Source organism: Trichechus manatus, unplaced genomic scaffold (assembly GCF_000243295.1).
Source record: "Trichechus manatus latirostris isolate Lorelei unplaced genomic scaffold, TriManLat1.0 scaffold00009, whole genome shotgun sequence".
NCBI classification, from domain to species: domain Eukaryota; kingdom Metazoa; phylum Chordata; class Mammalia; order Sirenia; family Trichechidae; genus Trichechus; species Trichechus manatus.
The window spans coordinates 18,134,177-18,150,743 of record NW_004443945.1 but is presented as its reverse complement, the minus strand read 5'-3'; the positions used below and the strand labels follow the sequence as shown (position 1 = coordinate 18,150,743).

Below are 16,567 nucleotides of genomic sequence, written 5' to 3'. Positions count from 1 at the left end.
AACTTGGTATGGAATGGACATCAAATATTAAGCAGGATGGGGAGAATGCAGTAATATAATGTAAAAGACCATCTGGAAATGATTCCTGTCCAGCTCTGTGTACCCATGGAACAAGAGAACAAGCTTCACCTTTGTTTACTGTTTTTTGTTCTTTTTGCTGCCTCCTACCCTCAAACCTGGTAGCCAGAAGGACACAAAGCTGTGATAATCCAAAGCAAAGAATGCCAATTAGTTAGCACTATGGACGAATAAAATTTTTCCTGCTAATGAAGTAAAAAATGCTCATGTTAAAAATTTTTGAGGGACTAGCACACTATGAGATAGTCCCTCTAAAATTTGTTACCCTCAGTAACAAATCTTAAGCCAGTTGCCATTGAGTCGATTTTGACTTGTGGTGACCCCATATGTATCACAGTAGAACTGTGCTCCAAAGTGTTTTCAATGGCTGATTTTTCAGAAGTAGATCACCAGGGCTTTCTTCCAAAGTGCCTCTGGGTGGATTCAAACCTGTAACTTTTTAGTTAGCAGCCAAGTGCATTAATGGTTTGCACCATTCAGGGACTCCATAAAGTGCTAGATCAGGGCTATAAGAAGTCAGTATGGTCCCAAAGATAGCACGTTTCTCCTTCTTTACTATATTTCCTCACATATGCTAAAACTAGCATGTATTGGCCATTTACTCTATGCCAGGCACTGTGCTAAGTAATAACCCTATGAATTTAGTGGAGCTGGGATTCAAATCCAAGGTACTCTGATACCAAAGCCTGTGCTCTTAGTCATTCTGGTTTTACTAGTAAAGGCACAGCAGCATAAAGCAACATGGTATATGTGGGTAACTATAAGCAGTTCAATGCAGTTGTAATAGAACATTTAAGGAACAGAGGGGAAAGACTCGAGGTAGGTGAGGTAGATACGACCAAATCATGGAAGGTTTTGCATGCTATTTTAAGAAGTATTGGCTTTACCTTGATCCTCTGGGAAACTGGGAGGCATAGGAAATCCTAAGTATGGAGTACCATAGTCATATTCGTTTTTTAGGAAGACTCTCCTGGTTGCAGTACAGAGGATGCACTCTTTGCTGCTGGTGAGGTAGACTGCTCACACACCACAAACACAGCAATCGCCACACTATGGGGAGGCTGTCACTTAGCTCAGACCTAATGTTATCATAGCCAGGTTTAATGAGGTAATTATTAACTCTCTGGATTCCCCATCATGCATAGGGGCCAGGGCAGGTTTAGGGCAGGTAGTTAGCAACTACTTTGATTTTTCAACTTACAAAGTGAAACTGCAGCTAAGAAACGTTCAATGATTCCTTCATGGTTTTACATCAAGTCCCCTAATGAGGTCACTACAGAACTCGGGGTCTATGACTACCAAACTGCTTGAAAACTAGTTACAGCCAGGCTACAGCAGGTGGTAGATGCTGCAGATCAGCTCACTCAGGATCTCCTGAAATGCAGAGGCTGAAAACTAAAAGCTACATTTCTCCCACTCCTTTGTAGCTATGGTTCCATACGTAACTTAAGTTCTGCTTCTCATATGCACTTGAAAAAAAACTTGAATTCTGAATCAAGTTAAGTGGAAAAAGAGGTAGAAAAGCTGAAGGATGTAAGTACATGAAAGTCAGAAGAAGAACTGGTCTAAAAGAAGTACTTTACAAAAGAAGCACAGAGAGAAAGAATAAAAGGGAAATTAAAATTGGGTTTGTGATAAAATGACACCATATGTTCCTATTTATAAAAGAAGAAATGTAAATGTATAATATGCTAAAACATTTATAATTACTTAAATTTAGGAATTTCTCTCTGTGGAATTAATTAAAATGGGATGAAGTCTTTGCCAAGGGCAAATAGGCATTTTCCTATTTAAAAAAATGTGAGTTAGAGTAAATCTCCAAAGGTCCTTAGGAGCACTGTGATTCTAAGGTTATAAAAGTGGCAGCCAACAGATTCAAAGCTTCTCCCAGTTCATTTCAAAAACAACAAAAGTTTTGAATGCTCAAGTGCTTATTACTGCCCTAAGCATAGAGGAAACAAAGATGAATAAAACATTGTTTCTGCCCCTGGAGGCATAAGTACATGATCATTCATTATTTTTCTATGATGAAAAGAAATACTGAATACCGAAAATACAAAATACTAAATACATTAAAATTAGTGTAACATGCAAGGGCTAAAGGGGAATCTGTCCACAAATACAACAGTAGTAATACCAGACCATTATGTCTAGTCTAGTTATCATACTTTAAAGGGAATTTGGCTAAACTACAAGTTATCCAGAGAAGGATAAGCAGAATGATCAAATGGAAGAAACGTTGGGTAATTTACTTTGCCTCTCTGAGATTTATCAGTAAAAGATGGTTCTAACTAGACAATCCCAAGGTGCTTCCCTTATTTGATACTCCATCATTCCATGAAGGAAAAGAGAGTCCACTCTCTAATAAGATCACCCCATTCCACTGTTCTTTGTTAATTAATTCATTTATTCAGTAAATATTTACTGAATCCTTCTTAACTGAGATATCCTAATGAACAGCATATTGCTATACTGACTGAGCCAATCCAGAGCATCCCCTACCAAGCAAGCCATAACTGAAATGAATGAGACACAGATCCTGCCATCAGAGTGCATATTACCTAACAGAGGAAGAAAGATAAGCAAATACATTTGGACAATAAAAACCGATCCTACATGAATGGACCCTAAAGTCAGCACGTATATAGTTAGTCAAAATTATCCCTTAAAAAATGGTGTATCTTTGGCTATGTATATTTTCACCCAAAAAAAAAAAAAAAAAAAAAAAAAAAGGTTGAGAAGGGAGAGGGTTGACACGTTGTGGGGTTGTTAACCAATGTCATAAAACAATATGTGTACTACTGTTTAATGAGAAACTATTTGTTCTGTAAACCTTCACCTGAAGTACAATAAAAAAAGAAAAAAAGCAGGAAAAAAAATTATCCCTTAAAATCCTTGAAAGCACCCACAAAGTACAATGCTATCCTGTCTCTCAAGAAGTTGGTAAGAGTTTTCCTTCGGCACTGAAATGAGTAATTGATACTTCAGTTAAGGATCAGATAAAGTGGTGGGCTTGTGTTTAAAGCTCATGTTGCACACACAAAAAAAGTATCTTTACAACTTAAAATCATCAGTATAATGAGAACACTACACTATAAGAGGTAGGATGAGACTGACTGAGAGAAGGGCAGATTCTCATCTTCCATCCCAAACCCACTCCAGGGCACACATACCTAGAGTGGTATGTGACAGATAAAATGATTCTCACTCTTGAAATCACCCTTGCTCTCTCTGCTGAGCGCTGATAATTCAATTTGTGTAGTAATGCGCATAAGGTAGTCCCCGACTTACGATGGGGCTCCATTCCAATGACTGTCTTAAGTTGGTTCTGACGTTAAGTCAAATACCTCATTCTTTTTTTTTTTCAGTTTTCATTATTGTTGCCTTTTATTATCAGTATCTTTATAAACCAGCAGCATTTCCTCCAAGCAGCAGCGTGATTCTGTCTTCACATGCCTTGAAACCAGTCATGGATTTTGCCTCTTTATGAATATAGGTCCATGCTGGCATCTTTTTCCAAAACAAGCCTGTTTCATCCACACTGAAAATCTGCTCTGGTAGATATTCTTCATCTTGTATTATCTCGTCCAGCTCATCCTTGACTTCTACTGCAGCTTCAACTTCAGCACTTCCTGTTTCTCCACTTATACGCATGTTATGTAAGCCAAATCTATGTTTGAAGCTATGAAACCAGCCGTTGCTGGCATTAAAGTACTCAAGGTAGTCTTCTTGCTGTTCCTTCAGGTTTCCAAAAAGGTTGCATGCTTTCACTGGAATCATCAGTAAACTCATAAGAATCCTCTTCTGAATTTGGTCTTCTATCCAAATCATCAACAGCTTCTCCATCTCATGGATTGGCCCTTACCTCTTATTTGTTAAAATTGTCAATTTTATGCCAATTGCTCCTTTAACTGCTTCCAAAATCATATTCTTATCATTATGTGATTGTCGAAATGATTAAATAAATGAGACAGTCCTTCCTCATGTGATGTTTTGCTGCCTTTCCTTCCATTATTATAGGCTTTAATGATCTTCATCTTTACATCCATGTCTAGAGCCTTCCTCACCTTCTTTTTTGGATTAGAACTTTTGGTGGCATGACTTCTTTTGCTAGACATACTGTTGAAGGTATATGCAGTACAGCTGTTACAGTCAGAGAAACCTGAACAACTTGTCTTCAAACTAACAACTGACGCTTCTTATGGTACGAAACACTGAATAAGATCATGCTGTAGGCCTGGTCTACAATGAAGCTGGTGTCAGTGTCATAACAATGAAGTCGGAGTTGTAATGGCTGTTGGACACGTGCGCAGCTCAACTGTCATATGTCGTTATAGTTGAACATAGGCCAACTTTCCACCCGTTAGGATTACTAACACTGACACCAACTTAATTATAGACCAGGACATAGCCTGCTATACGTCAGTATTTTGAACAGTAAATCATAAAATTGAACATCTTCGAGTGAACATCTGAGAATGATAACATCAGCAAATTATATGCTGCAACAACGTATATAGTATAAATTCCTAACAATAAGATGTGCCAAAAAAATGGACAGTCATAACTGTGGTTTGTCATAACTCAAATACATAAGTCGGGGACTACCTGTGTATTGTAACTCCAATTTAACTCATAATAAGTACAACAGAGGTATGTAGAAAGTAGAGTAATGGCATGGAAGGATTCATTAACTATCTTCAGGGAATTAAGTAAGATGTATGGAGGAAGTGGGATGCTAGAGTTAGGTCTTGAAGAATGAGCAAGCATTCATCAGGTAGACAAGCATTCATCAGGTACACAAAGGAGAGAAGGGAATTCAGCAAAAGAAACAGCAATTCCATCAAGATACAGCAGCACAAATCAATAGGGCACCAGTGTGACACTGCTGAAGCTGACTATTTGAGGAGTGAAAAGCAAGAGATTAGCCTGGAGAAAAAGGTCGAGGAATCATTCATCAAGGATCTTCTATCATATGCTATAAATCTGAATTTATTCTCTAGTATCAGTTCTCAGGGCATGGTCCCTGGACTACCGCATCAGCATCACCCAGGAACCTGTCAGAAATGCAATCCCCATGCCCCTCCCTATGAGCCCTGCTGGTGCAGTGGTTAAAGCTATTGCTGCTAACCAAAAGGTCAGTGGTTCGAACCCACTAGCCCCTCCAGGGGAGAAAGATGTGGCAGTCTGCTTCCATAAAGATTTACAGATTTACAGCCTTGGAAACCCTATGGTCGACAGCAGTGGGTTTGTTTTTTTGTTTTTTTTTTTTGGTTCCCAGAATCAGAAACCCAGGGGGTGGGGCCCAGCAATCAGTGTTTAACAAGCCCTCAGGTGATTCTGACGAATGCTCAAGTTTGAGAATCACTGCTCTAGGATGATGGGGAGCCTCTGAAGAGTTTTTAGCTGGGGAGAGGCAGAATCCAGGTTAAGACAAAACTTCAAAACCAACATTCTTTCCGTTACTTCGTGCTGACTTTCAAGTGTAGTCACATATGTGGTGGTGTCGGCCATCTATGTTCTATACACAGGAGAAAGAACCGTGGTCTTTCATTATTATCTAAATTCCTGTTGTCTGATTAAAAAGAATCTCTCTCATATATCAAGTCCTTTTTTTCTTTCTTCCATTTCTAAGCTTATCTACAAAGCTCCTAGAGTTAGTTTAGTACATGACAATAAAAGACAGATGGGGTGGGGGAGATAGAAATGAGTGATGTAGGAAGTCTTTCCCCAGAAAGCTGAGTAGGCTGATTTAAAGAATGCTCAGCTTTTAATCACATGACAGGAAAAAATCTTCAGTTTGAGCCTCAAACCCAATCCTCCACAAACTGTTAGAGACTGCTCTTTCCCCTTCTTAATTTTCTTATTTCAAGGGTATCATTTTCCAAATGTTCTAAAACGAATTGACCTGGAGGTGGTGAAAGCTAACTTTGTAGTACCAGTCATCCATGTGCGAAAAATATTTTCACAGAAAAAGCAAGTGCATGAAAATATTTTTACCACAATAAATTGCTGGTTCTACATTTCTTTAAAAAGGGGAGAAAAAAAAACCCTGTGAATAATTAGTGATGTGCTTAAACCGCCAGCCCAGCACCACTGAAACTTACCTGGTGCCAAATTATTTAGCTGAACAGTATTTAAATTAAAAACTAATGACTAGGTTAATTTAATACATGTTCATCTCTGCTCCAACTCTGTCTCTACTAATTGAGCTCCAAAACAATATTTTAAACATGCATCCTAGTCAGTGAATGAAAAACATCTGACTACTTGAATATAACAAGTCAGTTACCAATAACAACTTCTTTTAATCTAAGTTTTATTGTCATTTTAGATGTCATAAACTATTTACTGGACATATTCACCAATGGGATGGAAGAAATAATGCACCATACAAAATGCATAGAAAATATCCTTAGTAAAATGAGTTACGTTAAGTACTGTGACTGCTTTATGTTTGAGCTACAAGGCTTATCAAAACACCCACAGTGTTTATACAAACACTGAACTCAGCAGGACTACCTAGAGCTCTAGCAACACCTTTTAAAATCAATCTCCAAGTACTGAATTTTAGCAGGATGACCCAAGCCCTTCTTCCTACTCACTCCCCAAATCTATACTCTCTCTCTCTTTTACTCAACAATCCATCTAGCATATAACTCCTTCACAAAGCTGTAAGAAATTATAATAGTTTACAGATTTAAAAAAAAAAAAAAGTGTGGAGAATTGGTCCAAAAAAAGAAGTTATGGTAAAATTCCAAAGGCACATAGCTAAGCATGGTCTGGCAAACACATGACATATCTATCTTTGCAAAGAGGGTATAGAACAGGCCACCCCTTCAGCTTCTGCAAACCATAAATGTCACAAACATTCTGAACCACCCACAGAGGACCAACCTAAATCTGTATGTGGGCTCATCTACTCAATCCCACAACAATCACTGAGCATAAAACACACAAAACAAAACCAAAAGGAAAAAAAAAAATGTTTTCACACTATAGCACAGAAAAAAACTTAATAAGCAAACACTTGTCCATAAAGAATTGACAGCAATAAAAACCTCCCAGACACCAAATGAAAACAATATCTGAATGTGAACTTGGCAAAAGAACAAACAGAACGAAGTTATGAAAGCTAGGATTTGGAAAGTGCCATAATCATTTATAATAGCAGCAACTGTCCTGGATTCCCCACATCAAAAAACAACATGGAGGCAGGCTACCAGCCATCAATTTTTGGATCTTAAAGTATGTCCCAAGGGAGGTGATGTAATGGAAAGAAATGGTGTAACAGCCAGAAAGCATGATTCCTAGGCCCATTTCTGCTACAATTCATTTATGGGACCTTGGACATGTTACTACAGATGTGGAAGTCTCAGAAATCTAGATGACCTAAGGGCTCTTTTAGATCAAGAATATTATGATTCTATATCTACACTCTCATTGTTGTTTTTGATGCAGGGTAAGAGTGGGAGAGGAGGGAAGGTGGAAGAAAAGAGGATTAGAAGTTTTGTTTATTTCAGGAATGTTACATGAAGATGTAGAAATAGAAACAGAATCATCCTTAAGAAGCTTTGAGAGATACAGGAGAAAGAGACTTCTCCTTGCCCCCAGGAAATTTACAATGTAGTCCTGAAATAAAATAAACAGAAAAGAAGAAATCAATCAAATTTTCTTTAGTTGGAAAAGTCCAATCTCCCACAAAATGCATATATTCCCTCTACAACATCCCCGGAAGATAGTTTCCTAACCTCTACCTGAATACCTCCAATCACAGGGAGTTGACTCCTTTACAAGATGCACATTCTATTGTTAGAAAACAAACTTTAAATTTCTTTCTTCTACTGAGTGAAAATTAGTTTCCTTTATCAACTCTGGCCCAGGTTATGCCCTCTAGTTTAACACAATGTTAACCCCTTTTCTTAGTTGTCTAGTGCTGCTATAACAGAAATATCACAAATGGATGGCTTTAACAAACAGAAATTTATTTTTTCACAGTTTAGGAGGCTAGGAGTTCCAACTCAGAGTGCAGGCTCAAGGGCAAGGCTTTCTGTCGGCTCTGAGGGAAGTCCTTGTGTTTTTGAGCTTCTGCTCCTGGGCAATCTTCCTGTGGGTTGGCATTTCTCTTTCCCCATCTCTGCTTCCACTCGTTTGTTTAATCCCTTTTATATCTCAAAAGGGATTGACTCAAAATACACCCTACACTAATCGTGCCTCATTAATATAACAAAGACAATCCATTACCAAATTGGATTATAACCACAAGCATAAAGGTCAGGATTTACAAAACATATTTTTGCGGAACATAATTCAATCCATTAACACCCCTCTTCCTCAAGTAGATCTTCAAATATTTGAAAACAGCTACTCCATTCTACCATATCACCTATTCTCAAGCCAGGTTAAACACTCACAATTCTTTCAACCATTCTTCATCTGACATGGTTTTCAGAGCACTCATTGGCAGAGCCTCCCTGAGTCTGGTTTGGTAGAGCAACATTTAACATATGTCACCAAGAATGGAACACAATATTCCAAATGTGGTCTGACAATTCAATTCGATTAAAAAATATATATTTATAGAGTGCCTTCTACGCACCAGACTAATATTTTTCTTGATCTTGACTATACATTAATGCACCCAAAGAACACCTTAGCTTTGTTTTAGCCCATTTCTGCCTCTCAAGATAATAATGAGACCAGATTCTGTAATCCAAATGATCAGTTTATTCCTCACAGCTTTGTGTCTACTAGTATACTAAGACAATTAAAGACTTTAGAGATATGTGGACCTGGATTGGCATTGTCACTTTCTGAGTGGCCTTAAGGTAGAAAACACTGGTTCTCTTCCAACTTTTCATCCAAGTCTCCAATAAAAATAATAAAAAAGTCAAAGTCAATGACAGATTTGCATGGCACAGATTACCCTGTAAATTGACAATGATCCACCAACCAATTCAGTTACAGAGTGATTGCTCATTATGTTTTAGGAATGGAACTTGAGATGGTCTAGTTACGGAAGGAGAAGGAAATAGAAGCACCAACTCTGTGCCAGTCACTTAATATACATTAATTCATTTCATGACAATCTTGTAAGATAGTTGCTATCTTGTTTACACAGAAAAGGAAATGGAAGTATTAAGTAAGTAAGTAATTTTTCTAAGATCACACAGGTAATGAGTAGAGGTGTTCTGACTTCAGTTGCAGGAAGAATACATGTGGTTAAGGTGGGCCAGGGAGATAGTGAAGAGTGTGCAGGGTGGCACAAGTAGTATAAAGTTAGAGATAAAGCTAGAAAGGTTAGGTTGAGGACAAACTGCAAAGGGACTTGAATTCCATACTAAGAAATGTGAACTTCAATCTGTAGGCTATTAAGAGTCAACCCGTACTGGTTATGGTTAGTGACCGTTCAAATATTTGAAAACTAATTTCACAAATAATCATAAGGGCTTTGGAGATAAATAAAGCAACAAAAGTGGAGTGTGTGTTGGGGTATTATCTTAGATAGGGCTGTTAGGGAAGGCTTTCTGAACAGAAGTGATCTAAGTCAGGAAGAAAGTCATACAAGTATTTCAGGGTGGAAGGCCCTGAGCATACCTGGCATATTCATGTTTGAGAAATATGAAGAAGGCCAGTTTGGCTGGAAAAGACATAATAAAGGAAAGAATAGGAGGAAATGAAGATAAAGAGGTAGACAAGAACCCAATGACTTCGGATTTTATTCTTAAATACAGATTTTATTCTTAGTGTAATGAGAAAGACATAATTCAATTTATTATTATTATACTTTATTGAAATCATAATATTTATTTATATTTATGATTCCTCCTAAAATACCAGTTCATAACTATAAAAAAAAAAAAATGAGATTAGTTTGGCATATTTATTCTCAGAAAACCCATTCTGGCTTCCAATTCTTAGCTAAGCATTCATAAACCAAATATAACTAATCTGTTCCAGAATTTTGTCAGGCATATGATTTGAGAATCCATCATTCCTTTTCCTTCCTGCCCCCAAAGTCTTTCTGAAAGTCTGTGACAACATCTGCCCTTCTCCAGTCTTGTGACATTTCACAAGAGTGAAGAATGGCTAATTAATAGGTAGACTGTGTAGTACTAAACGGAGATGCAAAAGCAGCTGAAAGAAAAGAGGAGGTAAAAGCAGAAAGATTTGGAGAGACAGAAAGAGCGAAGAGGCAGCCCAGGTGGGCCATGGGGGATGCATGAAACTGCAGACGTCTGCTGGGGAGGGATGAAAAATATGGCTACATAGACAGAATTCAACAGAAATCACACACTGTCATTTCACCTAAAGCCTGGCAGAAAACCACAAAAATGATAACACTTATTCTGACTGGATGGCAGGATTATTGCTGAATTTTTCTCATTTTTTGGTGTATTTTCTATACTATGGTTATAGTCTATGATTTAAAATAAATTTTTAAAAAAGGAAGTTAGGCAGGGGAATTTATTTTCTTGAGCAAGTAAAGTCAAGATAATTACAAATCTTGAGATATTGAAATTTAAATCTTAAGAAACTGAAATAAGACCCAATTTAGAGATTTTTTTTTTTAAATTTCACAAAAATATGTTTGGAATGAAGAATGGAGATGCAGTGCCCAAAGGAAAAACTGCATAATCTGAAAGAGCAAACTTCTGACAATTTTACGATGTTGCTGGGTTTTTCATGATATACAGCGAAAACTGTGAGAGCCCAAACTCAATAGGCCTGCCTTGTTTTTCCAGGTCTTGCAAGTTTTCCACCTTTGACAGTCTTACCACTTTTCTATCACTTTCTAATAGTGGAAAATTTTTTAGTTTTCCTTCTCTGACACATTTCCGTCTTACACAGTTTCCAGCTTTCTCAGGTTTTACTGTAGAACTGGATGACAAAAGCTGAAGAGTCAGATCAAACAAGAACACCCTTAGGTATCCTATAAATGTCACTCAGGCCTGTTTCCAGAAAGGAATATGGTGACTTAGTGTCGCAAACTAACCCCCATGATGGTCCCAGAGACCTAGCATTGCCAAACAGAGGGGGGAATACAAAATTCTTCCAGGTAAAAAAAAAAAAAAAATCACAAAGCAAGCATACATACATATATAGGTACATACATACAAAATCTAATCTAGGAAAGAAAGTACTAAAAAAGTACTTTTCCTTCAAAAGACGTTTTCAGAAGTTAGGCTTTAAGAGAATTCACATTTAATGGTCTGCTCCCTTTAAAATCACTTGTGACTTTTTCAGTCACAAAAGGACAAATACTGTATGATCTCACTTAAATGAAATAAGCAAATATATGAAAAGCAAAGATTATTAGTGGGTTGGGGGGAGGGAAGTTTTTGCTTATAGGACACTGAGTTTATGTAAATGGTTGTGGAATAATTTGGAAAAGAAAAGTGGTAATGGTTGAACAACATGAAGGACATAACGAGTGTCACTGAATTATACATGTAGAAATTGTTGAATTGGCAAATGTTTTGTTGTATATATTTTCATCATAATAAAAAAATTTTAAATAAAATCACTTATCAAAACACTTTCTTATCCAATTTTTTTAACTTCCATTTCTGATTAACTTGATTTTCATCAATGATACAAGTTTTTCTATGAGCCCGTTTCATTTTTCCCAAATCCCTCAATATTACTTCGTCAGCTACTGCTGTCTAAGACTGAAAATCTATTACTTGACATCTACCATAATTGCCTAGAGGCAAGAAATTTAGTTTTCTTGATTTTTTTTCACACTTTGTCCCTATAAACTCTGTCCAAAACCTAACATGATACCAAGTTCAACTGTATCAAATTTTGTACAGAATGCTTTTTTGATATTAGAAAAATTCCTGCTTTTGTCAATAAGAATAATTTCATATTCAAGCCCAGTGATAACTCTATAAAAAGATACAAACTTGACCTAAATGCTTTTAAGTAGCATTTTTTAAAAATATTATCTCTTATAAATTTGCCTCATAAGATAATCAATCTGGTGACTGAAATATTTTGCTTTGATAATATATTTAACAGAACATAATAATACACTCACTGAAAGGCTTAGGAATTCATTAAAATAGTCCACGAGAAAATTATCTGTTGCCAAAGAATCTTCCTGCAAAAACATAAAAACACAGTATTATGTTTATGCTAATATGTTTTAAAACATGCTTATATTATTCTCTAATTCTACTATACATTGGTTATAATGTAGAACTTCAAATCTTTTTTGGCCAGTCAACAGTGAAACCTCAGGAAGGAAGAAATAAGAAAGAATGGTGCATACTCTTAAAAGACTTTGCTACTATACTTGAGTGAAAAATTTACTCTCTCTCCCTCAAAATGAGATACAATCTTAGTAATCTGGGTCCTGCTTAACTTTTGCATGAAGAAACTTTGAAAATGAATGTGTTCTAAGAATAAAGATTGTATACATTTTTTCCATGGCTATCTCATCCACCAACATAGCCACTTTTAAAATTGGCAAAATTGAAAAGGCACTACCAAGAACAAAATCTCTCTTCCAAATCATTGTTAGTAACTGTTTCCATTGTGTCAAATGTACATTATGGCATACTCTGTTGTATAGTACATGTGTTTATTTTGTTATTCATAATTATATTTCAATTTTACAAATCACACATGAAGGTTGACAATATGACACAATGCTATTATTTCCATATAGCTGGTTACTTTCTTATACTGGTCAATTTTTTAAAATGTTGTTGAAGTATAAAGAAGGTACTACAGTATATTAACGGCTACTTTGGGAAATAGATGTTTGGGGTAATTTAAGTAATTGCAGTGTCATAACAAAGTTATAAACAATCAGTTACAAGGATTTATATAAATGAATTTACTAAATACCTGAACTGATTAAAACAACAATAACTAAGGATTTAATAAATCTACTACCTTAATGGAGTCCTGGTGGCACAGTGGTTACGAGCTCAGCTGCTAACCAAAAGGTCAGCAGTTCGAATCCACCACCCACTCCTTGGGGCAGTTCTCCTCTGTCCTAGAGGGTTGCTATGAGTTGGAATAGACTCGGTGGCAGTGGGTTTGGTTTTCTGGTTTTACTACCTTTATAGTGGTGTCTTAGTAATGCTATATTCTCAAACAAAGTCTTGATTGGCAGAAGTCTAATAAAACAAGGCAGAAAACATTGTAGGGGAAACTACAAGGCTAATAACATGTCATTTTACTTTTCAAAGTTACTTCATTCTTCTGGACTTAACTGAACTACCTAGATTTTGCTAACTCTTAGGAGAAATCAACTGAATTCAATAAATATTGTTAGTATCTCCTAGTTAGAAATCATTATGCTACAGTAAGAGTGACAAAATTTTGCAGTACTGGGCCACATAATCAAAAATCCACAGATGGTAAAGGTAAGAATATTTGGAATTAGTAACAGTAATGGAGTACAGTTTCCTGTTAGCTTTTCTAAAATACATATTTTTTAAGGAGGTGGAGCCAACGTGGCACTACAGATAGAAGCACCACACCATCCCTCCACAGCAAAGACCTGAAAAGCTAAGTAAAACAGAGACAAATGTTAACCCTGCAACCCTAGGCATCAAATGAAGAGATAAAGAACCCAGTGAAGCACCGAATGGAATAACAAACTGACAGAGAACAGAGAGCGAGGAGAGATACCAGTGGAAGTCTGCTATCAGCTAACACAGCCCAAATTCACCATCTTGGACTCCTGTCAGAGATCAGTGGACAGGGAGTGCAGGCAAGCAGCTTCACTGAGTTCCCAGGAGGAGACAGAGCACCCAGTAACTAGTGATATATGCCTTCCTATCCCCCACTCTTCTTCCCCCAACTCAGCTTCCGTTGATTCCCACCAGCTGCTGTCTCTTGGCTGGGAGGCACCAGTTCTGGCTCTGTTCCTCTTGGATTCGCCCCCACCCACACTGGCTGGCTCCCTCAAGTGCCATTTTTTTGTTGCTGGTGTTGCTTTTTTCCGCTTCTTTTGGTTTCTTCCCTGCCTCTCACCTCCCCCCCTTCCTTTCTCTCGAACACCTGGCTCCGTGTGCCATCTTTGCTTCTTCTTGAAAGGCTGTGAAGAGCTGCTCGGTTGGGGAACTGCTTCCCCAGTCTGCACCGCCATGCTGGTGGGATCCCCAGGGCCTTTTTTTGTTTTGTTTTGTTCTGTTCTGTTTGTTTGTTTTCTTCTTCTTTTTGTGGCTAGGGAGCCCCTTCTAGCCGGGCTGAACTGTGCAGCTTGGGAGCCACTTCCCCGGCCTGCACAGCTGCATGGGTGGGATCCCTGCAGACATTTCCTTTTTCGTTTTTGGCTTTCTTCATTTCTCAGTTTCTCGTTTCTCTGTACTTACTTTCTTTTCCTGTCTCCTGAATACCTGGCACTGTGTGACATCTCTACCCCTTCTAGCCAGGCTGTATTGCAGCCAGGTAGCCACTTCCCCAGTCTGCAGAGCCACACCAGTGGGATCCTTGGGGGCTTTTCTTTTCTTTTTTCCAAATTTTTATTTATTTTTTTTCTCTTTTCCTTTTTGTTTTTCCCCATTTCTCAGTTTCTCCTCTCTCCACTCCAACAGCAATCTCCTTAAGCACTCTTTTCGTTTGTTTATTTTTTGGCTCCTGTTTCTCCTCCTCTCGGTCATCTTTCCCATACACATCTTAGCTCCACACATCACAACATCCCCTCTCTTTCCTGCCTACCTGCACTGTGCGCTGAACATCACACCCTCGAGCAGCACAGATACAGCATACCAGAACCTGTCCTACACTGACTCCCAGCCTGTCCTGTCGGCCCTAGTATGTGGCACAAACAACACATCCCAGCCCCTCCCATTCAGCTGGACCTGCCCTGCAGCACCATAGCTGAGTGACTGGTGCTGCCCATTGGACAAGGAGGTGAAAAGTATCGTGTCGACACGAGCAAACAACAAAGGATGCCCAGCCTGCCTGCTCAGACATAAACAAATAAAACAAAAATAGGACAAAACAAACAAATCTACAATCAATAAACAAAGAAAATACTTACTGTCCCGAAGACAGCAGCAGACAGTATCAAAACGTACAAAAAAACAGGACAGGATGGTCCCGTAGGCATCCAAAATTAAACACTACATGACTTCCCAGCAGAAGAAAAGGCACTAGAACTATCTAATAGGAAATTCAAATCTCAAATATTCAGAGCTATCCAAGAGTTGAAGCAAAAAGCAGACAAAAATGAGGGAAAAAATGAAATTCATGGGAAAGGCGGACAAATTCATGGAAAATACAGACAGAAAAATGGAAGCATTCAGGAAAATAATACAGGAACCAAAAGCAAAAATAAATTTACAACTATAAATCATACAAAAACAACAATTAGAAATCCAAAAGATAAATAAGATTTCAGAAATAGACAGTGTCATAGAAGAGCTGAGGAGCAGGTTTGAAACAATGGAAGACAGTATCAGCGAAATTAAAGACAAACACTTGGATACAAATTTGTTTGAGGAAAACTCAGAAAAAAGAACAAAGAAAAATGAAGAAACCCTGATAATTATGTGGGATACAGTCAAAAGCAAAAATTTTCGAGTGATCGGAGTTAAAAAACATGGGGAGAAAACGGAAACACAGAGAGGATCATTGAAGAATTGCTGACAGAAAACTTCACTAATATCATAAAAGAGCAAAAGCTGACCATCCAAGAAGCTCAATGAACCCCATATAGGATAGACCCCAAAAGAAAATCACTAAGGCATATATAATCACACTCCCTAAAACCAAAGACAAACAAAGAATCCTGAGAGCAGCTCGAGGAAAACAAAAATCACATACAGAGGAGAAACAATAAAACTAAGCTCTGATTATTTGGCAGAAACCACACAGGCAAGAAGGCAATGGGATGACGTATATAAACCCTTGAAAGAAAAAACTGCCAACCAAGAATAATATATCTTACAAAACTGTCATTTAAATATGGTGTTGAAATTAGGACATTTCTAAATAAACAGAAATTAAGGGAATATGTAAAACCAAACTGTCATGGATTGAACTGTGTCCCCCAAATATATGTGTCAACTTGGCAAGGTCATGATTCCCAGTATTGTATGATTGTCTACCATTTTGTCATCTGATGTGATTTCCCTATGTGTTGTATATCCTATCACTATGATGTGATAACATGGATTACTGGCAGTTATATTGATGAGACCTACAAGATTAGATAGTGTCTTAAGTCAATCTCGTTTGAGATATAAAAGAGAGAAGTGAACAGAGAGACAGGGAAACTCATCATCAATAAAGCAGCACCAGGAGCAGAGCGCATCCTCTGGACCTGGGGTTCCTGTGTGGAGAAGCACCTCGTCCAGGGGAAGACTGACGACAAGGACCTACATCCAGTGCTGACAGAAAAAGCCTTCCCCTGGAGCTGATGGCCTGAATTTGGACATGTAGCCTACTAGACTGTGAGAGAATAAATTTCTCTTTGTTAAAGCCATCCACTTGTGGTATTTCTGTTATAGCAGCACTAGAT

General features: G+C 37.8%; 1 protein-coding gene across 1 annotated transcript in view; it reads right to left on the bottom strand.

Moving 5' to 3' along the window:
• The window catches only part of RGS22 (regulator of G protein signaling 22), a 155,862-nt gene extending 143,658 nt beyond the window's left edge, over positions 1-12,204 (bottom strand). The window contains exon 1 of the mRNA XM_023726043.1: positions 12,122-12,204. Coding sequence (XP_023581811.1) covers positions 12,122-12,196 — 75 coding nt within the window. The 5' untranslated portion in view covers positions 12,197-12,204. The remainder of the gene's footprint in view (positions 1-12,121) is intronic.
• Positions 12,205-16,567: the final 4,363 nt, after the last annotated feature.